This window comes from Engraulis encrasicolus, chromosome 17 (genome assembly GCF_034702125.1).
Source record: "Engraulis encrasicolus isolate BLACKSEA-1 chromosome 17, IST_EnEncr_1.0, whole genome shotgun sequence".
In the NCBI taxonomy this organism is placed as follows: domain Eukaryota; kingdom Metazoa; phylum Chordata; class Actinopteri; order Clupeiformes; family Engraulidae; genus Engraulis; species Engraulis encrasicolus.
In genome coordinates, this window is record NC_085873.1 from 39,838,882 (window position 1) to 39,866,381 (window position 27,500).

Consider the following 27,500-nt stretch of genomic DNA (forward strand, 5'->3'; position numbering starts at 1 on the left):
TGTGTGTGTGTGTGTGTGTGTGTGTGTGTGTGTGTGTGTGTGTGCGCGTGTAACCTACATGTATCCATCCCAGTGTGAGGAGGCTGTGGCGGTCCTGGTATCTGAAGAGCTCCTCCACGTTCTCCATGTCACAGTAGTCTGGCCCGGCAGACTGCTTGGGCACGATCACGTGGGTCAGCACAAACTCATTATGGGTCTAGCAGGACAGGAGAGAACACACACACACACAATTAGAAGTACAGAGACAGACAGACAGACAGACAGACACAGACACACACACACACACAAATAGAGGTACACAAACAGACATGCACGCACACACAGTGCCTATACAACTTCTACACCCCCCTGTTAATTGTCATGTTTAATAACACAAAAAGCTGGCATTTGAAGAGGGGTGTGTAGACTGAACAAGTCTCACCATCCACAACAACTGAAGTTACCACTAATGGTATCTTCATCAGGAATACAAGATCGTCCGTCACACAGAAAAGACAAGTGACAACAACCCCTGCATGACCAAGACAAAACCATGCAGCTCTCTTTGGGCTAAAAATCACTGCAGGTCAAATCTGGCAATAGGCAGAACAGTTTCAATGAGCAGCAGAATTGCAATACCTACTCTGGCCACCATCCTACACAGTGCACCTTTAATGAGCGCCCCATTCAAACACAAAGACTCACCACACGAATACAACTGCGCGGAGTGTAAAACGTCAGAGAGGAGAGGATAAGGGCGGGTTATTTGAGATGCACAGCGGATTAGGTACTGAATGGAAGAAGGTGTGTGTGTGTGTGTGTGTGTGTGTGTGTGTGTGTGTGTGTGTGTGTGTGTGTGTGTGTGTGTGTGTGTGTGTGTGTGTGTGTGTGTGTGTGTGTGTGTGTGTGTGTGTGTGTGTGTGTGTGTGTGTGTGATGAGCAGGGAGTTTGTGATTTCAAGACATGGTACACCAGTGAGAAGAGGAGATACAATGGAGAGCTAGCTGTGTGACCTCTTGCAGGGGAATGTAATCTCTGTTGGTGTGACAACGCCCTTCGCTACTATTGCCAGCCTTAGTTACTGTGTCTACAAAACCACACACACAGGGTGCATTCCAATATGTGACCTTGCGTCCTCCACTTCTGCTTGTGGCCTCACGTTTTGCTGATGCCCCGCCTCCGTGGAGAAAACAATTAAGTTTCCCCGCTGTCAGTCTAGCCACAACAATTTTTGGGGGGACTATTCTTCATTTACCATCCAGTTTGCAAATGAGAACATGACTTTACAATTGAGCTTTTGCGAGATATTAAAATAAAATGCTGTTGTCAGTGATATCATCACAACGTATGAGGATGCAAGGTCACATATTAGAACGCACTCAATGTGTGTGCGTACGAGCTTATCGCCATTCCAGACATCCTTGCTAGTGGTGGTCAAATATAACCTTTGGACTAACCAACCGTCACTGATTTTATACCATGGAAGGAGAGGAAAGGAGACCAACTCTTCCTTCACCCTCAGACAAAGGCCTGGCCAAAAATACTGAATCAAACAAAGATATCGCAAACCACGCCAACTCAATGCAAAAGCGTGTGCTCAAGTTGGGTCTCCTAAGGGGGCGTTGTCCCCTCCTTGTTCTTCTCTTTTTGAGGTGTTTGCTCAAGACGTGCGCTAGCGCCATCTACAGCGCTATGGGGACTTCATTGATTCTCAACCTCAGGACTCCGAAGGTCTCCTAACCGAAGGTCTCCTAAAGGGGCGTTCACCCGACATAAAGTGGATACCGGAAAGGAAACAAAATGACGCCTCTTGGTTACATCCACTTTCTTTGGCCCGGCCATCTGCAGCCTTCAGCTCCACTCAGGCCAGTTACATACAAGAGCGTGGCGTGGCGGCAGTGACAAGACGGCGGTCTTTCTGCCTAGCCTCGGCCGATGTGCTCTATTCAGCCTTTCACACTGACTGAGTCGGCGTGCATGGCCGGGACTCACTAGTTCGACGCCCTTTCAGTACTTACCGCTTATGTCATACGACCCTAAACCTAACCTTAACCCTAAACCTAACCCTAACCTTAACCCTAACCCTAACCTTAACCCTAAACCTAACCCTAATCTTAAATTGCTTGTTTGAAATGTTTGATTACGATGTGAAGTACCGAGAGGGTCCCGTGCGTGGCCAGTCCTGTCCTGGAGCGGCATATGCACTGCATTCAGGCTCTTGAGATTTGAGGGTTTTTTAAAATTAAAAATGTGGTTATGTTAGAGCTGAATGAACACATTCTACTGCAAAAGGGTCCTAGCTTTTAAATGCAACTTATTTCATGTTTTTGTGTGCTTCGGAGGCTGAAATATTTAGGTGTTAATAGGCAGACGGCACCTTTCCCCAAAAAAGGCTTAGGCATTCAGCATCAATTTTTTGCAGGTGCCTTGGACTAAAATGGGTTAAGATGCTTTTGACACCCTCCCTCTCTCTGCTCTCATCTATACTCAAGGCAGCCAGGGCCCTACACCGCTGTCTCATCTAACACTCTTCTCACGTCCTTTCAGGAAAGGAGAGAAAAAACGTAACGCTTGGAGGCCACAGAACAAAAGAATCAAACAAGCTGTTTGCAAAAAGCTGTTTTGCAAAATGATAGTCATAGCTTTTAAATACAACTTATTTCATGTTTTTATGTATTTCAGAGACTGAAATATTTAGGTGTTAATAGGCAGAGGGCACCTTTCACCCAAAAAAGGCTTACGCATTAAAAGCAACCATTTTTGCAGGTGTCTTAGGTTAAAATGGGATAATTGACACCACTACCCTCCCTCTCTCTCTCTGCTCTCATCTACACTCAAGGCAGGGCCCTACACTGCTGTCTCTTGTAACACTCTTCTTATGTCCTTTCAGGAAAGGAGAGAAGAAAAACAAGAAACAAATCAAATGACGCTTGGAGGCAGCAGAACAAAAGAATCACACAGAGGAAGCAAAAACACAAGTGAAAAGTGAAAAAAATGAGAAAAGAACTGTTTTGCCAACGAATCCCATTTCCTCCATGACTAACACACAGTAGGCTACCGGATATGACTGGCCATCTCAAGTGGGCACAAAATAAAGCCGTTCTGCACTGTACTGAGGATATTGATTTGTCAGCTCAGCGATGTGGTGATTAAAAACTCCCTCACACCGTTACAGCATAACAGCCGGAAGAGGTACAGTAAGCTGTTCACCGGTAGGCTGATTATCATCATCGTTCAAATCTCTTCGAGACTTGGTCATGGTCTGACCAAGAGCATAACACTTAACATTTCCCAAACGGTATGGTTGACCCTCCTCCCTTAGTTTGCTAATGGTTGTTTGCTCCCTGACAAAGTGGGAGGAGTTCCCGTTTTTTTCGGGAGCTCAGAATTGCCCAGACTAGACGCGACACTGAAGGTGTGGCATCAGTAGGAGGGCACAGTCTAGAGTAGAGCCGGTCTGCACTGCACTGAGGATATTGATTTGACAGCTCTATAACGTGATGTGGTGATTAAAAAACCCTCACAAAACGTTACAGCATAACAGCCGGGAGAGGTAAGCTGTTCACCAGGCAAGAGCCACAACACAACTTTGCATCATTCTCTTCAATTCAGTACAGGAAATGGGTAGAAGTCAGAGATGGAAATAACGTGTGTGCTTGGCCTTTGGCGGGTGAAATATGTCAACCCACCCGTCACCTTGACGGGTGAAATATTTCTACAGGTTTCCGGGTTAATGCTGAATCATACGCAGCATCCAACATCAAAGGTTGGTAATTGCAAATGAGTTATTGGCATCATAATAACTGAATTCATGACTTCTGAAACAAAAGTATTGATCAGAAAATTATCTTACTTGGCATTACAATGTTTGGAACAGTTGAATATGAACTGGTAAAAATAGTGACTGGTAAATATTGCGAGTGACTGGTAGATTTTAGTGACTGGTGGGGAAAAAGTTCCACCGCTGGTAGAAGTTCATAAAAGGTTGGAGCAGGCTTCACCCTTACAGATTTTTTTTTCCCCACCTCCATTTAGACAATGAAGAGTGGGACAGGAAATGAGTGGGAGAGAGAAAGACGTGGGACGATTGGGAAACGACCCGGGTTGGTAATCGAAGCTGACTAGCTGACTAACGGTAGGGACACATAGGAGGCGAAGCAAGCGAAGCGAAGAGAGGCGAAATCCAACCGTCACGTCGCGGCGAATCAAATGGAATGGAACAGTTATGTTGTTGATTTGATTGGGCCATGTCAGGCGAATCCACTCCTCATTTGCATAACATTAAACTTTCTTTAATAATTTCGCTTCGCTTCGCTCTTGTTCGCTTGCTTTCGCTTGCCATCGCTTGCCTTCGCCTCTCTCATAGGAATGAATGGCAAAGTTCGCAAATTAGCGTGTATGTGTCCCTACCGTAAGCCACGGCTGGGACGCCAACAGATTTGTCTTTTTTTTAGGATGCCGACCAAAATATTACAAAACTGAAAAGTAAGAAAAGGTTGCACCGGCCCGGCCCTGCCCTGGCTCAAGCGGTAGGGCACTCGCCTGCTACACCGGCGACCCGGGTTCGACAGTGTTGCCAGATTGGGCGGGTGCCCGCCCCATTGGGCTATTTGAGATGAGTGTCGGCGGGGAAAAATGGGAAAAATTGGCCATTTGGCGGTTTTTTAAGCCGTTTTGGGCCCATAGAAGTCAATGTAATTTGTTGAATTTGGGCGGAATTTAGCGCATTTTGGCGGTTTTTGAGAACCTTTTGGGCGGGATTTGGTCAGACACATCTGGCAACACTGGGGTTCGAGTACGGCCCGGATCCTTTGCAGACCTTTCCCCATCTCTTTCCCCATTCGCTTCCTGTCTACTTCTCCTACTGTCCCATCTTCAATAAAGTCAAAAAGACTACAAATCTTAAAAAGAAAAATAATTAAAAGGCCGTACCACACATACATTTCTTTCATAATTACACAGACGCATTTCAGCGTTCTGCCTTCCTCAGTGTGCCAATACTTGAACCATTTTTTTCTACCAGCTTCCCACAGAGCACCCCACACATCTCAATGCCCCGCACCACAATCTAGCAGCACATTTTTACCTTATGTACACTCAACACTAGTCATTTCAAGAACGTAAAAGATTGTATTCTGGAATCTATACTGTATTTAAACCATATAGTATTTTTTTTTACCAGCTTTCCGCAGAGTACCCCACACGTCTCGATGCCCCTGGCCGTGTTGCTGTCGGCCAGCAGGAGAAAGCAGTGCGTCAGGTCCCTGGGGATAAGCACTCGCCTCAGCCCGTCCACTCGCTGATCTGAGAACAGAGGAAAGGAGACATCACATGAGCGCTAGCTAATGAATAGGAGGTGCCATCAGTGTTGCCGGATCACCCACGAAAAATAAGCGACTGGCGTTCTGAAAACAAGTCAAAAGAAGCTAATGAAGACTTAAAAAAACAAATAAAATGTGGGGTGGGTCGTCAGTCACATGCCTTGTCAGAGAAGGCATTGCTGTTAGCGAGCGTCTGTGTGGTAGCTAAAATCCACACTCAGAAACTGCGTCTCATTATTTATTTATATTACCACCATGTCCAAAAAGCAAACGCGTTTCGGCTATCAAGCCTTCATCGGCTTGATAGCCGAAACGCGTTTGCTTTTTGGACATGGTGGTAATATAAATAAATAATGAGACGCAGTTTGTGAGTGCGGATTTTTCTTCCTTAAGTTGATACATTTTATCGCGCACCCAAAGACTTTCGTTTTTCCAAGAAGTTGAGCGCGTCCTTTGCCAAAACTTGAAGCTAAAATCTACGTAAGTGAGTGAGGCAGACACAGACAGTGGGACGTAACAGTGTTGTTGCGTGACTAATGTGGGACAAGAATGAGTGAGTTGTCATTGAGAAACATTAAGTTACAAGCATCCAATCACATTAAAATCACTGACAGGGCAGAAGCACATTACATTACATTTACATTACATTGCATTTGGCAGACGCTTTATAACCAAAGCGACTTTCAAAAGAGGACATAATCAAGCCAACTTCACAAGCAAATAAAGTGCACAGGAGATATACAGAACAACAAGTGCAGTTGCAAAGAGGGTTAGTTTTTTTTTATTTTTTTTTTTAAAGTTTTTTTTTTATCATAAAGAGTAAATAACGAGTACATACACATACACACACACACACACACACAAACTAAACTAAACTAAGCTAAACTAAACATCATGTCAGGAGTCTGCCCTGGGGCAAGGCCATTTCAAGCATTAGTCTAGTAGATCTCGAAAGAGGAATGTCTTTAGTTGTTTCTTGAAGGCTGGAAGAGATGTGCTTAGTCTTGCTGCCTCTGGGAGACTGTTCCACCACTTGGGTACCACAACGGAGAACAATCTTGACTGGGAGTACCTAGAGCGACTGGATGGCAGAGCCAGGCGGCTTGTGCTGGATGAGCGCAGTTCTCGTCCAGTAACATAAGGCGTTAGTAGGTCCTTCAGATAAGCTGGGGCCGTTCCTGTGATGGTTTTGTAGGCGAGGGTCAATGCCTTGTGCTTGATCCGGGCGGCGATCGGTAACCAGTGCAACTCAATAAATAGAGGAGTAACATGGGTCCTTTTGGGTTGATTGAATATCAACCGTGCCGCCGCATTCTGGATCATCTGCAGAGGCTTTAGCGCACAAGCAGGTAGACCTGTCATGAGTGAGTTGCAGTAGTCAACGCGGGACAGGACCGTGGCCTGGACCAGTCGTTGTGTAGAATATTGTGTCAGCACAGGTCTGATATTCCGTACGTTGGACATCTGGAGTCGACAGGTCCGGGTGACCGAGTTGATGTAGTTGGAGCATGACAGCTCATCATCAATCATGACGCCAAGGTTTTTGGCGACTTTGTTTGGGGTCACGATGGTGGAGCCTATCTTGAGGTTGATGTTGTGACTGAGCGACTCTTTAGCTGGGATCACCAGGAGCTCTGTCTTGGCCAGGTTCAGCTGTAGGTGGTGGTCCTTCATCCATGTTGACAAATCGGTGAGGCAGGCAGAGATGCGTTCCGAAACCGTGGTGTCCTCTGGACGGAACGACAGGTACATCTGGGTGTCATCAGCATAGCAGTGGTAGGAGAACCCATGTGTTTGAATGACACGTCCCAGGGAGGAGGTGTATATTGCAAACAGAAGGGGTCCCAGCACTGATCCTTGGGGTACGCCTGTGGAGAGGGTGTGAGTCGTAGACAGCTTCCCTTGCCATGACACACTGAAGGTGCGTCCAGAGAGGTAGGAGTTGAACCATGAGTGGACAACGCCTGTGATTCCCATGGCTGTGAGTATCCTCAGGAGGATCTTGTGGTTGACTGTGTCAAAGGCTGCAGACAGGTCTAGTAGTATGAGGACCGAAGATAATCCTTCCGTTCTTGCAGTCCTTAGAGCTTCAGTCACTGAGAGTAACGCAGTTTCAGTTGAATGTCCACTTCTGAAACATTCAACTGAAACTGCGTTATCAAGCACATCAAGCCCAACCCTGAAAAGGACAAGCCCCCCCAAAAAAACGCAACTGCATAAAATATGCGCCTGATCAAAAAAGAAACCCAAAGTCGCTTATGAGATTCGGAATTGGCAACACTGGGTGCCATTGCCATGCACCCTCCGGTTTGAGATCGGTGGAATTCAAGACAAAACCAAAGCAAAGCATGCACTTTCAAGTTATCTCAATCTCTTACTATATAGCAGTTTTTCACACGTCACTCATGAATTTAAATCACAGTACAATATTTCTTAGATGCTGATAATTAAATTGATTTTTTAAAAAAAATGTAAAATAATAAAATAATACAAGTACACACAGTGCGCCATGTATTTTCGGCTCATCAACTTCCAGATCCTAGAAGGAAATTACCAGCAATCTACAAAGATCACCTATGAATAAAGAGTGCCATGTTCACATTGGTTTGAGATCTGTGAAATGAGCGAATATACTGTATCATCCACAGAACACAGGCTGTTATGCCACCCAAGCTTCTAGAAAATGACAAATATGATGACAAACTCCAAACTGAAAACAGGAAGTTATGAGCTTGTCCAGTAGGAACACTCATTTATTTCCTGCCATCTCACACAATCTTTGATTTTATAAGAGAGGAAAAAGACACACCTGGCAGAACCAGGCCTACATGCAGATAGACTAGGGCTGCACAAATAATCAAAAATAATCGAAAATCGTGAAATCGAAGTCGTGATTTCAATCGTGATTTAATCGTGGCAATAGTGACCTACCTTTGAGAGCGTCCTTGAAGCCAGAACGTACTGACAGGCTGGTGTTTCTGGCCAGAAATCTGTCCACCTAAGTTTCATGCTATTGCCTTTACATATTTATCACAATTCATTTTATTTTGCTCATCCCGTATATAATTCATTCTTGGTTATATTTCATCTTAATCAAAAATCAATAATCGTGATTTAAAATCGTGATTACGATTTTGACCAAAATAATCGTGATTATGATTTTTTCCATAATCGTGCAGCCCTAAGATTGACCCGACACAAAGTAATGTCATCACACTATAGACCAGACAATTTAGATGTGTATTGTTAAATACATTTCTTTAGTCATCAAGTACTTCCATTCCCCCACTTATGTACACAGCTTCAATAGTCTTGGAATAGGAATTGCACCCTGTTGCAACCTTAAGTGGCAAAGAGAAAACCAGGACCAGGGTCAGGTTTCATTTACAACTGGGTCATCAACCTCTCAGAAGCCCCTGGTGTGCTCATGCCCAATGGATCGAAATGCTTCCATACACTTGTACTGACCTGAGGTCAGTGGGGCAGGGGATATACTGTAACACATTGACATTGGTGTGTGTGTGTGTGTGTGTGTGTGTGTGTGTGTGTGTGTGTGTGTGTGTGTGTGTGTTTCACTGAGAAGGTTTCCTTGGTCTTGGCTGACTTGCGATCAGTGTGAAGTGCATAGAGGAGTAAGTAAATAAATAAATAAATACTAAAAAAAATCGGCCTGCCCATTTTCTACCATTAGCCCATGAGTCATCAGTATCAGGGGAGCAAGCTGCCATTATACATCTGAGGAGAGCAGAGAGAGAGAGAGAGAGAGAGAGAGAGAGAGAGAGAGAGAGAGAGGAAGAGCGAGAAAGAGAGAGAGAGAGAGAGAGAGAGAGAGAGAGAGAGAGAGAGAGAGAGGAAGAGCGAGAAAGAGAGAGAAAGAGAGAGAGGAAGAAAGGTGGCAAAACTGGAGAGCAAGAGGAGGAATAGGAAGACTATAATTAGAGAGAGAGAGGGATGGAGAGAGAGAGAGAGAGAGAGAGAGAGAGAGGGAGTGAGAGAGAGAGAGAGAGAGAGAGAGAGAGAGAGAGAGAGAGAGAGAGAGAGAGAGAGAGAGAGATGTCAAAAATGGAGAGAGCGAGGGGAGGACAAGGAAGATTATAATTAGAGAGAGAGAGAGAGAGAGAGAGAGAGAGAAATAGAGAGAGAGAGAGAGAGAGAGAGAGAGAGAGAGAGAGAGAGATAGAGAGAGAGAGAGAAATAGAGAGAGAGAGAGAAATATAGAGAGAGAGAATGTGGAAGACTTGGGGGAAGCAAGAGACGGAGCTCGAAAGAGAGGGAAATAGGAGCAGTGAAGGAGAGGAAAAAGCAAGTTTCATGGGGATGGGAGGCTAGAGAAACCAGAAAGGAAAAGTGCAACTGAAAAGGGCAAAACGGACAAGAAAATAACAGCATAGAGGCTGCAGAAAAAAATGGATAAGAAAAGATGGAAAGAAGATAACAAAAGGAGAAAAACCTAAAAAGAATGAAAAAGTGAAAGTGAGAGACAGGTTACAGTATATAATGGGAATAAGAGAGAAATGGACAACATCATGATTGCAAACATGCTGATAGGAAAATACAGTTTAGTGAAGTGAGATTTGGAAAAAAAAAGTATGTATGAAAGCATACGAGAGAGAGAGAGAGAGAGAGAGAGAGAGAGAGAGAGAGAGAGAGAGAGAGAGAGAGAGAGAGAGAGAGAGAGAGAGAGAGAGAGAGAGAGAGAGAGAGAGCACTCCATGGACCCCTGTCACCTGTGCAGCTAAAGTATTAAGCATGTCTAGATAGACAGCACTTGGAATTGAAAGAAAAAAAAAATCTAAGAAATCAAGAAATAAAAGAACACAACAAACACAACAAACTCCATGAACCCCTCTTTGCCCAGCGACCGTGACAGGCAGGCAGACAGACAGACAGGCAGACAGACAGACAGACAGGGAGATAGGCAGGCAGACAGACAGGCAGGCTGGCAGACAAGCAGAAAGACAGACAGACAGGCAGGCAGACAAACAGACAGGCAGACGGGCTGGCAGAAAGACAGATAGACAGGCAGAAAGACAGACAGAGAGACAGGCAGGCAGGCAGACAGACAGACGGCAAAAGGCAGGCAAGCAGACAGACAGACAGACACACAGGCAAACAGAAAATCAGGCAGGCAGACAGACAGGCATGCAGGCAGGCAGGCAAGCAGACAGACAGGTGGCAAAAGGCAGGCAGGCAGACAGACAGACAGGCAAGCAGAAAGGCGGCAGGCAGACAGACAGACATGCAGGCAGACAGACAGACAGACAGACAGACAGACAGACAGATAGTAGACAGACAGACAGACATGCAGGCAGACAGACAGCAAAATACACTCACTCTGCACAGCAGCTAGCGTGGGGGCCGGCTTGGTCTTAGGCACTGTGTTATTGGTGGTGGTGGTGGTGTTGGTGGTGGTGTTGTTGGAGGCGGAGGCGGAGGTCTTGTTCCGGTTGGGGTCCAGACCGGACCGCACGTGGTTCTTGGAGCCCGGCTGAGAGAGGCACGATCCGTCCGGCTGCTCCGACACCTGACATCAACAACAACAATAGTAGTAACATCAACAACAATAATAATAACAACATCAACGATAGCAATAATAACTAGACTGCCTGTGCAGTCGCCTTCGACTGCTTAAGGTATATCCCCGAAACGCGACGCTTCCAGTCCCCCATCATTCCTACCACTCCCGTCCACCATTTCGTAAACGTATGTGATACATACAGACGTGACATGACGTGCATAGGCTGAAAACCAAACGACTACTGTGAAAATGAAGCAAAAAATGGGGCAAATGGTAATACTGTTTTAATGGTTCAGTGGATATACCACATTAGGTACAGTGTAATAACCAGTGTAACAATATACAATGTAATTGTTTTACTTACATCATGTGTTTGTGCGTAAGTGGTATTACATGGTATTGCATATTGTTACACTGGTATTACACTATATTACATGGTATTGCATACTGTTACACTCGTTATTACACTGTACCTGATATTGCATATATTACATAGTATTACATGGTATTAAATATTGTTACATTGGTTATTACACTGTACCTAATATGGTAGATTCACTGAAATGGTGAACCATTAAAATAAGGTGTTACCGGGCAAATCAATCCACCCAGTCAGAAGTTATGGGCCAAAAGAAAATTCCGCCATTTTGAAAGTGTTGTCTTCCAAACTCGAATCAGTTCATGAACCTACCCTAGAGCATTCACACACAAAATCTGGGACAAATCCATCCACCCGGTCAGTAGTTATGGGCCAAACAATAATTCGGCCATCTTGAATTCAGCCATCTTGAAAGTGTTGACCTCCAAACTCGAATCAATTCATGAACCTACCCTAGAGCATTCACACACCAAATCTGGGACAAATCCATCCACCCGGTCAGTAGTTATGGGCAAAACAATAATTCGGCCATCTTGAATTCAGCCATCTTGACAGTGTTGACCTCCAAACTCGAATCAGTTCATGGACCTACCCTAGAGCATTCACACACCAAATCTGGGACAAATCCATCCACCCGGTCAGAAGTTATGGACCAAACAAAAATTCGGCCATCTTGAATTCGGCCATCTTGGAAGTGTTGACCTCCCAACTCGAAGCAGTTAATGAACCTACCCTAGAGCATTCACACACCAAATCTGGGACAAATCCATCCACCCGGTCAGAAGTTATTGACCAAACAAAAATTCGGCCATCTTGAATTCGGCCATCTTGAAAGTGTTGACCTCCAAACTCGAATCAGTTCATGAACCTGCCCTAGAGCATTCACCCAAAAAATCTGGGACAAATCCAAACATCCGTTCAAAAGTTATCGCGTTAACACGAAAGACCTTACGCGGCGGCGGACGCGGCGGCGGACGCGGCGGCGGACGCGGCGGACGCGGCGGCGGCGGCGCACGCAAAACCATTACATCCCCGACGCTCCGCGTTTCGGGGATATAATAATAATAGTCAACGCAGCATAAATGGACATGTTTCCCTTGGGGTCTCAAATCTACATGAAATGTATTAGTCAGGGTGAGAAAAGCAGACATGTACTCATGCACATACAAATACCTACATTTCGAAAATACATTAAACACACATGCAGGGTCGTTTCCTAACCCTGCCCCATCTCTCTGTACCAGGGTCAACCTGCCCCATCTCCCAACCCATGACCCCCACCAGGGTCATTTCCCAAACCTATACCTCATCTCTCTCTCTACCACTCATTACTCGTTTCTTTTTCTGTCTTTTTCTTTTTTTTTGTCTTTATTCATGATAGGACAGTGAAGGTGGTGACAGAAAGCGTGTGGGGGGTAGAGAGAGACTGGGAAGGGCCGGCAGAGGACCTGGGCCGGGAATCGAGCCCGGGGGTCAGCCGCATGGTAGACGAGTGCCCTACCGTTTGGCCACGGCAGGGCCCATTACTCGTTTCAGTGTCACTACCAGATTAAGACATAAAAGTCCAAAAAATACTTAATAATCAAAAATATTAAATACTGCATTACAATGAATTACAAATATTAAATACTGCATTACAATGAATTACAATCAGATAGTTCAATGTGCTTAAAGGGACACTGTGTGAGATTTTTGGTAGTTTATTTCCAGAATTCATGCTGCCCATTCACTAATGTTACCTTTTTCATGAATACTAACCACCAGCATCAAATTCTAAGTATTCATTATGACTGGAAAAATTGCAATTTTCATACATGAAAAGGGAGATCTTCTCCACAGTCCGCCATTTTGAATTTCCAAAAATAGCCATTTTTAGCTGCAAAAATGACTGTGCTTGGACCATACTAGAAAATATTTGTTTATTCCTTATGTGACGGAGGTCATCTTGCACCTGTTCACCCCCCTCGGGGATCGAACCTGCATCCTCGTCAACTACAACGGTTCGGCAATGGGAGACACAGTACGATACCGCTGGGCCAAGAGACTAGTCTCTCGGCCCAACGGCACGAGACTGTATGAAGCTATCGGAGGGAGGTTTACCAACGTTCCACGCCAACTCTGTGCTAGTTAGCCTCCGTTACACTCTCCCCCTTAAACCTCACTCCCATCCGGGTCACGGCACCACTGTGACGGAGGTCATCTTGCACCTGTTCACCCCCCTCGGGGATCGAACCTGCATCCTCGTCAACTACAACGGTTCGGCAATGGGAGACACAGTACGATACCGCTGGGCCAAGAGACTAGTCTCTCGGCCCAACGGCACGAGACTGTATGAAGCTATCGGAGGGAGGTTTACCAACGTTCCACGCCAACTCTGTGCTAGTTAGCCTCCGTTACACTTAGATAACTTTCATGAAAAGATCAAATTTGGCAATAGGCAGCCCTGTTTCAATGAGCACCATAGTTGCAGTACCTTTTTTGACCATTTCCTGCACAGTGTCCCTTTAAACAGACTGAAAACGAGCCAGGTTTGGCAGATTTCCAGCCATGGCACGTACATGTAGCTCAACCATCAAAGTCAAGCATCAAAAAAAGATCATCACCTTGCCCCCAGTCGACGTGGCATTGACGCTATTGGACGTCACGGACGGAGGTGGAGAGGTGGTTGTTGTCGTTGATGATGATGATGATGTTGTTGTCGTCGTTGTAGTAGTGTCCTCTTGGCGACGGTTAGCCTCTTCCTGCCGCCGGAGCTGGTCCTCGAAGTAGCGGAACTGCTCGCTCTCCAGCTGCATGCGCCGCAGCTGGGCCACGCGCTGCCGCTCCTCCTCCAGAAGGGACAGCCTCTGCAGCTGCAGCTGGGGATGCTGGGGATGCTGATGCTGGGGATGCGGATGATGATGCTGGTTGGGATGCGGATGCTGGTTGCTATGCGGATGGGGAGAGTGGTACTGATGCTGCTGCTGCTGCTGCTGCTGGATCTCTCCTCCACAGTTACCCCTCTGGGCCACACATGCGGCCTGGCTCCGGGGAGAGTGCAGACACATACAGTATATTGTATATAAACTTTATATGAACTTTATAGAAACTTTGGTAACACTTTATTTTAGGGACACATCTATTACACACTAATACATACAAGCAACTAAGGCCTAACGCTAAGGCCTTCTAGGTCCTTACTAAGGTTAAATTGGTAATAAATCCCTTATTGTGCATGAACAAGACATTTGCGAATACATGTCTAACAAATGTTTGCTTTTGCTTTGTACATGCCTTACAAGTTATTTATACAGGCAGAGTGTATGTATTAGTGCTAACAGATGTATCCCTAAAATAAAGTGTTACCTAAACTTTATTACAGCCTCAAGGCCCACAGTGGAAGCATTACAGTACTGTACATACAACATGTAATACAATACATTACACATTCATATTATAAAAAGGGAAACTAATGAACGCAGTCATTCCAGTGTTCCCAGACCATAGACCTTACAGAGCTACGACTAGGATCAACTAATAATGCAATAAGCTCATTTGTTGCACGGTCAAGCCTGCTCATGAACTTAAAGGTAAGATTTCTCAACAGTGCCCTGAAAGCAGTTACGTAGGCCTAGTTTGCAGAATAACCCACTTGCTCTTGTACTCCTTGGGTTCTTTATGAGAATCCTGAGACAGTCATTGTAAGCTACCTTCAGTTTCAGCAGACTCTACCTTCTTGTATCTAACCCAGAGTGGAGCTGTATAAATATGATAAGGACATGCATACTCGCTTTAGGTCGAGTTTATAATGTGTCCTCCTGAGAGTGTTATTTGGTATTGTACATTTCAGGTTTGCTTTCGTCAGTCAGGGTGAAAAAAGCAGACATGTACACTCATACACATAAAAATACATAAACACACATGCACGTGTGGCATACTTCTATTAAGAGACACGCCACGCACGCACGCATGCACGCACGCACGCACGCACACACGCACGCACGCACACACGCACGCACGCACGCACGCACGCACGCACGCACGCACGCACGCACGCACGCACACACACACACACACACACACACACACACACACACACACACACACACACACACACACACACACACACACACACACACACACACGCTTCATTTGAATCTACTTGTGTTTAAAACCACTTTCAAATAAACTTAAAGTAGAACAAAAATCCCAAAGTAAGCAATGGGCACGTGCATTTCGCATTGTGTCCTTATTACAGTGAACAACATAGTAAGCTGCTCAAAGTTGTGCTCACAGTAGCGTAAGGTTGCCTGTGGCTTTTGAAGTGTGGTTACACCCTTGGTAAAGTGATGATGGGTTCCTATCCGAACTAACACCATTCACCTGCAAGGCTTGTTTGTCAAGGGTGCCATATTGGGCAACCAAACAGGAAGCATGTATGTGTTGCAAGGCCTGGTGAGTAGTGTCGCCGTATCCTTATCTGAACTCTTGACCTGCACTGGGAGGCATTGATAACAACCATCATGGCTATAGTAACTTGCTAAAACCTCACAATTTTCAACAAATTAACATTGCACCATTAAAAGTTGGTTAAATCATTTATAAAACTCGTGGGAACTGACCCATAGTAATAATAATAGCTTGTTTTTTTTGGGGGGGGGAGGGGTAGGGGTGGAGAAGGGGCAGGGGAAGGGACAGTGAAGTTTAAGTCCATATGCCTCTGTGAATAGATGGGATTTAAGGTGCTTCTTGAACGTAGCCAGTCTGGGGACCTGGCGTACTGTATGTTGGGAGGTATATGATGGTGATAGTTATGATTTACATTTTTTTTTTAAAGAAAGAAGCAATGAGTAGTTGAGTGTGTGATGGGTAGTGTTACGAGGTTTCTCGTGATCGGAGGCACCCTGGAATGTGAACACTTGGACCACCCAAGCTACCATAGCTACGACCGTATTGCCTGATTATCATCGACTTTCAAATCTCATACCAAGATGTTGGTCTGACCTAGAAGATGACGAATAACGTTTCCCAAATGGCCTGATTAATCCTTGCCTTGCTACTGGTTGAGGCCAGAAAGCTCGTGTTGAAGTTTAAAGCAAACATTTTCTGCAAATAGTCTTTTTTTCCCAAGCAAACAGTCTCTGCTTAAACCACGTCACTGCCTTGAACATGCCTCTACCCAGGGCTGTTGGAGCTGCTCAAAATTGATTGCTTCCCAACAAAGTAGGTGGATTTCTCTGGAGCTCAAACATTTTTTTTTATTGCTCATGGCCTGACAAAAAGCAACAACGAAGGTGTTGCATCACTAGGAGGGCGTAGCCTGGCTAACGACCATAGCTCCTTTCCATGGTTCGTCGACTAGTCAGAAACATTTTGGAGGGTTATAAGATAACTGTTGGTCCCAGAGAGACTAGAGAGAGAGAGGTTCCATTGGCCCATTGTTTCCTGGTTCTATTATGGCCCCCCTTAGGCAGACCTAGGCAGACCTAAGGACTGTTCTATTCATTGTAGGAGCATTATGACACGGCCCTTTAGGCAGACCGGAACCTGGTCGCGTTAGGTGCCCATAGAAACCTATTATGTTGGCATATCTCTATACTTAAAGAATCTCTGGTTGGTCCGCTGACCATGTTTAGGCAAATGAAATACATGTGTGCCAACAAACCCAAACACGTCACACGGACACGCACGCACGCCCACCAGTGCCACTCACCTGTCTCTTCAGATACTCGTTGTGTTCCTTGCTGTACTTTTCGTGCAAGAGCTTCTTCAGTTGGTCTTTTCTTGGGAAGGCCACCTCTTGCAATTTCTTTTGAAAAGGGAGAAAAATGGAGAAAACACATTTTCAGGCATTTCACAGGCTGGCTTTTGTGGTGTGTGTTTTCCGAGTTGCTGCTTCCACACACACACACAGACACAAGAGAGTGAAACAAGGGATAAAAAAAGAAGTTTCCAAACAGATTTTCGACTTGTGTTGTGTTCAGAACCCTTCTGCTTTCCTGGCGTGTGCCTCACAAAAAGCAAAGCAGCAGGATCCATCACACAGTCGCCACAATCAAATCTTCTCTCCATTTAATTCAACAGGAATTTGAGTTTGTTTCCTTGAAGGTGCACTGTGTATAATGGTGGCCAGAGTAGGTATTGCAACTGTGCAGCTGATTGAAACCATGCTGCCTCCTGGCAAATTTGATCTTTTCATGAATATTTACTAAATAATAAAGTAATATTTACTAATATGACCAAAGTACAGTAAGTTTTGCAGCTGAAAATGTACATTTCTGTAAATTCTAAATGGCGGACAATGGAGAAGATCCCCTTTTTATGTTTGGAAAGTGCAATTTTCCCAGTCATAATAAATACGTAGAATTTGATGGTGGTGGTAGGTGTTCATGAAAAAGGCAACATTTTGTGAATGGGCAGTATGAATTCTGGAAACGAAACACTAAAAATATTACACAGTGCACCTTTAAGCAGTGTGTCTTTTGCAGAAAGCAGTGAGTCTGTCCATGATTTATCCGCGAGCCCACAGGCGTGCAAGTACGTGTACACACATAGACAGACAGACAGACAGACACACACACACATACACATTATTTTAAAAGTCCATCATAAAGAGTGTGTGTGTTTGTGTGTGTGTGTGTGTGTGTGTGTGTGTGTGTGTGTGTGTGTGTGTGTGTGTGTGTGTGTGTGTGTGTGTGTGTGTGTGTGTGTGTGTGTGTGTGTGTGTGTGTGTGTGTGTGTGTGTGCTCCGCATAAATCAGTGACTCCGTGCCCATTATTTACCCTCATAATGACTTGCTTCTCCGGCACGCTGCACTGTGGGTAGTCCCGATGCCCTGGGAGCTTCTCCACAAATAAACTGTCAAAACAACAACAGTAGCAACAATAACAAGGTCAACTAAATGATTACTCCTCAGCTTGTAGAAAACAAATTACAGACGGTGCATGAGAAGAATGTACAAGATACCGGTACAGGTTAGTGTAGTACTGCATGTTGATGATGGTGGTGATGATGGTGATCATTACTTTCACTGAATGTCATACTGTGGTACCCAGCAGCATCTCTGTTACTAAATGCTTACCAATGAGAGCTCGATGGAAGACGTTTTAATAAATAGTCCCACTTTAATTTAATTGGAAAACATTATTAGAACTTGGAGGAGCGCAGAAGAGTTCCAATGTATCGTGGTTAGATGTACGTGTACTGTATCTTAGCCAATGTCAAATACCCTCTTCTTCCTACAGAACTTCAGCAGGTGTATGATACCATCACACAAAATGTTCAGACAATTCAAAAAACAGAGCGCTCGAAACACACAAGGATCAATACTTGTGAATCATAAAAAGCAGCATTGTTTCTCCTCCTCCTAGGGACCTCTGTGGGTATGAACATTTGCTGTTCAGCAAAGTATTAATTACTGGTAGTCCCATTTGTGAGTACTGCATCCCTGTGTGTACCAGCTCTGCATTTTCCGGTATCCACTTTATGTCGGGTGAACGCCCCTTAAGGAGACCTTCGTTTAGGAGACCTTCGGAGTCCTGAGGTTGAGAATCAATGAAGTCCCCTTAGAACTGTAGATGGCGGTAGCGCACGTCTTGCGTAAACACCTTAAAAAGAGAAGAAGAAGTAGGGGACAACGCCCTTAGGAGACTCAACTTGAGCAAACGCTTTTGCATTGAGTGGGCGTGTTTTGCGATATCTTGTTCTGATTCAGTATTTTTGGCACAGGCATGTTCATGTACGTGTACTCAGGGCGATTTGTTGAAGAACCAGGAGGGGGGGATACGTTTCAGATTTTAAGCATTAACAATTAAATTACATTAAACTGTGATTAAAATCATGCAGAAAAAGTGGCGATATCAAAACCATGGGACAATCCCCCCCATCCCCCCCTTACAAATCGCACCCTGGGCATGTCCACGTGTACTCAGGGTGCGATTTGTTGAAGAACCAGAAGGGGGGGGGGGGGGGGGATACGTTTCAGATTTTAAGCATTAACAATGGAGTTACATACCGCAAATATTAAAATCCTGTAGGAAAAGTGGAGGTATCAAAACCAGAAGGGGGGACAATCCCCCCCCCTACAAATCGCACCCTGTGTGTACTGTGTGTGTGTGTGTGCGTGTGTGTCTGTGCCTATGTGTGCATGTGTTTGTGATGAGCACACAAATTGGTGAGTTGAGAGTGTCTCAAAGTGTCTGTGAGTATTTGAGTGTGCCCATTTCCCAGTATGAAATTGCTGTAACTATGTGTGAGGGAGTGAAAATGTGTGAAGTGAAAGCAGCCCAACAGGGAAACTCCAACTCCCATTGTCATTGTGACACAGCACTCCACAGGTTAATTACTCCTCCCACCAACCTGGCGGGTTGGGCGTGGAACCGGCAACCTTTGGGCCACAAGTCTGACGCCCTAACCGCTTACCCATGACTGCATGTGTAGAAGTTGGCTTTCACTTGTGAAAGAAAGTTGAGCTGCAGAATGTCTACAGGAATATATGCTTCATGCTGAGTGTGTGTGCGTGTGATAGTGGTGTCAACAATGATCGATTCGGCGATGCAATCCAATTACTTCCATGGATATTTCGGGAGCAAATGAATGTTAAATTAAATAAAAGCACTTCAAAACATTGCAAGACTGATACAGACTGATACAGAAAACAGCCAATAAATTGTTGCTCAGTATCTGACTACTTGTATTGCCTCATCATGACTGATTAAACATTTGCTTTGCTTTCAGTAGAAATGTAATGCATTGCAATGCATTGTAGAATTGAATCGGATCGGATCGCATAGAATCGAATCGAATCGCTACCTCCCGAATCATGATTGAATCGGATCGTGAGGGCAGTGACAATCCACACCACTAGCATGTGATACGCATGTTTGTCAGTTTGTGTTAATCCTGTACCTCGGGTGTTTATGAGGTTAGATGTATTCTCTTGTCCAACTTGTTTCCAAGTATTCAGACCTGCATTCTTTAAGCTGGGTGCTGTATTTGTGTGTGCAATTTTTGAGTCATTTATGAAGGTTTAAGTGTCTGTGTGAGTGTGTGTGTGTGTGTGTATGTGTGTGTGTGTGTGTGTGTGTGTGTATGTGTGTATGTGTGTATGTGTGTGTGTGTGTGTGTGTGTGTGTGTGTGTGTGCTCACGTGATGAACTTGTTGTAGAGTACGTATGCGTTCTCCAGGCTGCCTTCCTCCAGGTAGACCGCGGCCATGCGTTCCATCTCCACTCCCGAACGGAAGTAGCGCCGCGGCGTCACCTGTGGTAGGCAGTGGGCACACAGACAGTCAATCAGTAATACATGTAGCGGCCCTGCGTCACCTATGCAGTAGGAACACACACAATCGATCACACATACAGCGTCACCTATGCAGTAGGCAAACACACAATCGGTCAAAAATACAGCGTCACATGCCGTGGTGTAGTGGGGATTTTTAAAGTGGGGGTACGCGATTTTTAGCGTCATCAAATAATTAGGAAACTTANCATGTAAACCCCCCCTCACCCAACTGTCCTTAATCTATCGTCATTGCTTCTCTGCTTTCATCTGTTTGGTCAATCACCTGCAATACTGCTATGGGATCATTCCTTTTTGTATTCAAACATGGGCAGAAGATTTTTTTTAAATCTCACTTCAGGAGAAGTGGGTGGACTGCGTAGCCCCGCGTACCGCGCCCACTACACCCCTGGTCACCTGTGGTAGGCAATGGGCACACAGACAGTCAATCACAAATACAGCGTCACCTGTGGTAGGCAGTGAGCACACACACAATCAATCACAAATATAATCATACAATCAAACAATCATCCATCCATCCGTATGAACGTGTGTGTGTGTGTGTGTGTGTGTGTGTGTGTGTGTGTGTGTGTGTGTGTGTGTGTGTGTGTGTGTGTGTGTGTGTGTGTGTGTGTGTGTGTGTGTGTGTGTGTGTGTGTGTGTGTGTGTGTGTAATGAATTCAAGTCCTGGTTGATGTCCATCTTACTCAGGGCTTTATACAGTTTACTGTATTCTATGAATGTGTGTACATTGTGTGTACAGTGTGTGTGTGTGTGTGTGTGTGTGTGTGTGTGTGTGTGTGTGTGTGTGTGTGTGTGTGTGTGTGTGTGTGTGTGTGTGTGTGTGTGTGTGTGTGTGTGTGTGTGTGTGTGAGTTAAATTCACCTCCTGGTTGATGTCTATGTTATATCCCATCTTGCTCAGGGCTCGCACCCTCTCTGCTGCGGTCAGGCTGACATCCGTGTGGTCCGGCTCCGCTGCTAACTTCTTCTGGAGGAAGAGGAGGAGGAGGAGGAGGAGGAGGAGGAGGAGGAGGAGGAGAGAGGAGGGAGAGGGGAGGAGAGGGAGAGAGGAGGAGGAGGGGAGAAGAGGAGGAGGAGGAGGAGGAGGAGGAGGAGAGGAGGGGAGGATGAGGATGAGGAGGAGGAGAGGGGAGGAGGAGAGATGAGGAGGAGGGAGAGGGGGGAGTGGAGGAGGAGGAGGAAGAGGAGGGAGAGAGGAAGAGGGGAGAGGAAGAGGGGAGAAGAGGAGGAGGAGGGAGAGGGGAGGATGAGGATGAGGAGGAGGAGGGAGAGGGGAGGAGGAGGAGGAGGGAGAGGGGAGGAGGAGGAGGAGGAGGAGGAGGAGGAGGAGGGGAGGAGGAGGAAGAGGAGGAGGAGGAGGAGGGAGAGGGAGAGGGGGGGAGCGGAGGAGGAGGAGGAGGGAGAGGGGAGGAGGAGGAGGAGGAGGAGGAGGAGGATGAGGAGGAGGAGGAGGAGGAGGAGGTAGAGGTTGAGGAGGAGGAGGATGACGAGGAGGAAGAGGATGATGAGAGGAGGAGGAGGAGGAAGAGGATGATGAGAGGACGAGGAGGAGGGAGAGGGGAGGAGGAGGAGGCGGAGGCGGAGGAGGAGGAGGAGGAGGAAGAGGAGGAGGATGAGGGAGAGGGGAGGATGAGGAGGAGAGAGGAGGGAGAGGGGGGAGCGGAGGAGGAGGAAGAAGGGAGGAGGAGGAGGAGGAGGAAGAGGAGGAGGATGAGGGAGAGGGGAGGATGAGGAGAGGGAAGAGGAGGAAGAGGAGGAGGTAGAGGGGGGGAGCGGAGGAGGAGGAGGAGCGGAGGAGGATGAGGAGGAGAGAGGGGGTGGAGGAGGAGAGATGAGGAGGAGGGAGAGGAGGGGGAGTGGAGGACGAGGAGGAGGAGGAGGAGGGAGGGGAGGAGGATGAGGAGAGGAGGAGGGGAGAAGAGGAGGAGGAGGGAGAGGGGAGGATGAGGATGAGGAGGAGGGAGACANGAGGGGGAGCGGAGGAGGAGGAGGAGGGAAGGGAGGAGGAGGAGGAGGAGGAGGAGGAGGAGGAGGAGGAGAGGAGGAGGAAGAGGAGGAAGAGGAGGAGGAAGAGGGAGAGGGGGGGAGCGGAGGAGGAGGAGGAGGAGGGAGAGGGGAGGAGGAGGAGAGGGGAGGAGGAGGGGAGAAGAGGAGGAGGAGGAGGATGAGGAAGATGAGGATGAGGAGGGAGAGGAGGAGGAGGAGGAGAGGGGAGGAGGAGGAGGAGGAGGGAGAGAAGGAGCAGGGAGAGCGGAGGAGGAGAGAGGAGGGAGAGGGGAGGAGGAGGAGGAGGAGGAGGAGGAGGAGGAGGAGAGAGGAGGAGGAGGAGGAAGAGGGGAGGAGGAGAAGGAGGAGGGGAGGGAGAGAAAGAGGGAGAGGGGAGGAGGGGAGGGAGAGGGGAGGAGGAGGAAGGAGGAGGAGGATGAGGGAGAGGGGAGGATGAGGAGGAGGGAGGAGGAGAAGAGTAGGAGGAGGAAGAGGGGAGGAGGAGGGGAGAAGGGGAGGGGGGCGGAGGAGGATGAGGATGAGGAGGGAGAGGAGGAGGAGGAGAGGGGAGCGGAGGAGGAGAGAGGAGGGAGAGGAGGAGGAGGAAGAGGTGGAGGTGGGGGGAGAAGGAAATGAGTGTGTCATTGTCACATACACTAACACACACTATATACACACACACACACACATCAAATACACACGCACGTCAAATACACACGCACATCAAATGTCAAATACACACGCACGTCAAATGTGGTCCAACTCTTTTGGGAAGAAGGGGGAGGCATGAGTGAACGGTGTCATTGTCACACACTTCACGCAAACACACACACACACACACACACACACACACACACACACACACACACACACCAAATGTGGTTCGGTTTCTTCTGTGGAGGTAAGGGAGTGAGAGGGCATATGCTTACACTCGACAGATTCTCCGATTTTATTGCAATCGTTACACACAAAAACACACGCCACACACCGGACTGAACGTCAGTTATTTTCATTGTCACACTGTTACACTCGCACACGTGCACTTACACTCTCGGAGGGACACGACTCCTCGTCCTGAAAGAAGGAGTGTGCTCAGTGAGTGGATAAAGATTTTATGATATTATAATGATAAGCAAGGCAAGGCCTATATTATAATGACACACTTACTCTCTTATACACACAGACACACACTCGCCCTCTCTCTTGCTCCAGCCTCTCACTCTCGCACATACATCATGATATGTGCACACGCAGGCACGCACTCACACACACACACACACACACACACACACACACACACACACACACACACACACACACACACACACACACACACACACACACACACACACACACACACACACACACACGCACACACGCACACACACACACGCACACACGCACGCACACACACGCACGCACACACACACCAAATTTGGGCCAGAAGAGGCCTCCAGAGAGCGTCTCCTCCTCCTCCTTACCTGGCCAATGGAGCCAGTCAGAGCCCCACTCCCTCTGCTGCACTGTATTCATAGCAGTACAGTACAACAGACATGTTGACCCATAAGAAGAGGGAAGGACACCCACACACGCCACCTTACAAAAGTTACACTTTTGGAAAAGTTAAAGTGCTATGTGTATGCATGGAAAGCACACGCACGCACGCACACACCTCTTAAAATCGGTCCCACCTTCTTCATCAACCCAAATATTTTCAGCTCAAATCAATAATAGAACAAATAAGTTTCAATAAGTGATTCAACACATGAACGAGTACAGAATTAGACTTCTACAGTATTTATAGCAGCATATACAAAACAACAGAACAGATTTGCTGACCCAAATGGAGGAAACAAGGCCTCCAACTCCCACTAACGTAAGGTTAACTCCAGCACACTGCATAGACCAGTGTGGTCCCCAAACTGGGGGCCGGGACCCCTGCAGGCGGTTGCGAAAATATTCTGAAGTCCAAAAGGAGGTCCCAGCTGAAAAGGTTTGGGAATCACTGCCGTAGCCTATGCTTAGGAATAGGCAGTGAATCACACGCCCACATAGAAATACATCTCCAGCGTCCATTTAGATCCGTCTGGTCTTCGGCCCACATCCCACGCCACCAGTCTTTTTGAAATCAATAGAAAAAGTTTGCTAAATGTTTAAATACTGTAAATTATTCAACACACAAAAAGAATTACACTCAAATGTACTGAAAGATGATGGAATACATGGAGACTGATTCTAGAGAGAGAGAGAGAGAGAGAGAGAGAGAGAGAGAGAGAGAGAGAGAGAGAGAGAGAGAGAGAGAGAGAGAGAGAGCATAAATGTGCGCGCCGTGCGCACACGAAAGAAAGAAAGAAAGAAAGAAAGAAAGAAAGAAAGAAAGAAAGAAAGAAAGAAAGAAAGAAAGAAAGAAAGAAAGAAAGAAAGAAAGAACGAAGACTAAAGAGCAGTAGAAAGAAGGAATAAAAGCGAGAGGGGGGGGGTACATTGGCACTTGCACCATTAGGCCTACTAGGAGCTGTAAGCTGTACAACCAGTAATTTGGTAAACCCCCTTTACTTCCAAACAGCTCGTCTGTTCTTGAGAACAATCAATGAAACCCAAACTGCTACCAACGACATTCGGTAGCTGCCTTACAGTCCACACAAGTGTGTGAACAAAAATGTTAACACACTTATTTGGATTGTTTGTGTAAAAAGATTTGTGCTGTGTGCACAGTGAGCATTTTAGAAGAACAGGATGGGCACTAAGGGAAGAGTAGATACTTGAAAGAAAGCCCAACTGGGAAACTCCAACTCCCATTGTCATTGTGACACAGCACTCCACAGCACACAAGTGCGCACTGCACACAACGAAATTGCATTTTATGCCTCACCCATGCAATTGGGCAGCCCCCAATGGAGCACCCCAAGGGAGCAGTGCGGTGGGACGGTACCATGTTCAGCGTACCTCAGTCATGGAGGAGGATGGTTGATTTACAAATACCAGAGAACAGAGGGGAGACGGAGAGAGAATAATGCAGAGAGAGATAGAGAGTGACAGACTATGAGTGAAAGTGAATAAGTGAAAGAAGGAGAACAGGACTGACCAGAATGATACAATGAAAGACTGAGAGAAGACAAAAAAAAGAAGAGGTGAAAGAGATATCGAGAAAAGACCACGTAGAGGTGGGTAAATGGAGAGAGTACACAGCGAGAGATGCAGGAGAGAGGGAGCCAGGAGAGTGAGTGAATGAGAGAAAGAAAGAGAGAAAGAGAGGAGGAGGAGGAGGGAGAGACCGATAGCAAGTGAAAGAAGGAGAGAAGGAGGAAAGGAGAGTGGAGTGAGCAGAAGTGAAAGAAAGGAGAGAGAGACACAGTTAGCAAGCGACGGAAAGAGAGAAGGAGAGAGAGACAGGCAGCAAGTAAAGGGAGGAGAGGAGGAGAGAAAGAAAGTGGAGTGAGCAGAAGTGAAAGAGAGGAAGAGATAGAGAGAGACAGCAAGTGAAGAAGGAGAGAAAGACAGGAGGAGAGTGGAGTGAAAGAGAGGAAGAGAGAGAGAGACAGGCAGCAAGCGAAGGAAAGAGAGAAGGAGAGGAGGAGAGATGGAGAAACAGGCATCAAGTGAAGAAGGAGAGGAGAGGAGGAGGAGAGAGAGACAGGCAGCAGGCAAAAGAAAGAGGAGGAGAGATGGAGAAACGGGCCTCAAGTGAAGGAAAGCGAGACACAGAGGAGGAGAGAGAGACAGGCATCAAGTAAAAGAAGGATAGAAAGAGAGGAGGAGAGAGAGACACTGGCAGCAAGTAAAAGAAGTAGAGAAATAGAGAGGAGGAGAGAAAGAAAGTGGAGTGAGCAGAAGTGAAAGAAAGGAGGAGAGAGAGACAGGCATCAAGTAAAAGAAGGATAGAAAGAGAGGAGGAGAGAGAGAGACAGGCAGCAAGTTAAAGAAGGAGCGAGAAAGAGAGGAGGAGAGAGAGACAGGCAACAAGTAAAAGAAGGAGAGAAAGAGAGGAGGAGAGAGAGAGACAGGCAGCGAGTTAAAGAAGTAGAGAAATAGAGGAGGAGAGAGAGACAGGCATCAAGTTAAAGAAGTAGAGAAATAGAGAAGAGGAGAGAGAGAGACAGGCATTAAGTAAAGGAAGGAGAGAAAGAGATGAGGAGAGAGAGAGACAGGCAGCAAGTTAAAGAAGGAGAGAAAGAGAGGAGGAGAGAGAGACAGGCAGCAAGTTAAAGAAGGAGAGAAAGAGAGGAGGAGGAGAGAGAGACAGGCAGCAAGTTAAAAGAAGGAGCGAGAAAGAGAGGAGGAGAGAGAGACAGGCATTAAGTAAAAGAAGGAGAGAAAGAGAGGAGGAGAGAGAGAGACAGGCAGCAGGTGAAAGGAGAGGAGGAGGAGAGATGGAGAAAACAGCCTAAATTGAAAGGAGAGAAAGAGAGGAGGAGAGAGAGAGACACTGGCAGCAAGTAAAAGAAGGAGAGAAAGAGAGAAGGAGGAGAGAGAGAGACAGGCAACAAGTAAAAGAAGGATAGAAAGAGAGAAGGGGGAGAGAGAGAAAGACATCAAGTAAAAGAAGTAGAGAAAGAGCGGAGGAGAGAGAGAGACAGGCATCAAGTTAAAGAAGGATAGAAAGAGAGGAGGAGAGAGAGAGACTGGCAGCAAGTAAAGGAAGGAGAGAAAGAGAGGAGGAGAGAGAGAGACAGGCAGCAAGTTAAAAGATGGAGCGAGAAAGAGAGGAGGAGAGAGAGACAGGCAGCAAGTTAAAAGAAGGAGCGAGAAAGAGAGAAAGAGAGGAGGAGAGAGAGACACTGGCAGCAAGTTAAAGAAGGATAGAAAGAGAGGAGGAGAGAGAAGGAGGAGAGTGTAGAGAGCGGAAGTGAGCAGCTGTGCGGTGAGGCTGGTCCCGCGTGGCCCTCCATACTAATGGCCCAACAGTGGCCCTCTTTCACGCTCGTTACCAAGAAACGGCAGAATCTTATCAAAATTCCACGGCCTTCCACCAGCCCTGCTGAGACACACACACACACACACACACACACACACACACACACACACACACACACAC

At 46.5% G+C, this 27,500-nt stretch overlaps 1 protein-coding gene across 1 annotated transcript in view; it reads right to left on the minus strand.

Annotated features, from left to right (window-relative positions):
* stambpl1 (STAM binding protein-like 1) overlaps nucleotides 1–27,500 on the minus strand; it is a 55,477-nt gene that overhangs the window by 12,855 nt on the left and 15,122 nt on the right. Inside the window, exons 3-10 of the mRNA XM_063220759.1 lie at nucleotides 21,342–21,446; nucleotides 20,326–20,438; nucleotides 17,960–18,035; nucleotides 16,890–16,985; nucleotides 13,801–14,217; nucleotides 10,635–10,824; nucleotides 5,159–5,283; nucleotides 59–196 (exon numbers count right to left, since the gene is read on the minus strand). Coding sequence (XP_063076829.1) covers nucleotides 59–196; nucleotides 5,159–5,283; nucleotides 10,635–10,824; nucleotides 13,801–14,217; nucleotides 16,890–16,985; nucleotides 17,960–18,035; nucleotides 20,326–20,438; nucleotides 21,342–21,446 — 1,260 coding nt within the window. The remainder of the gene's footprint in view (nucleotides 1–58; nucleotides 197–5,158; nucleotides 5,284–10,634; nucleotides 10,825–13,800; nucleotides 14,218–16,889; nucleotides 16,986–17,959; nucleotides 18,036–20,325; nucleotides 20,439–21,341; nucleotides 21,447–27,500) is intronic.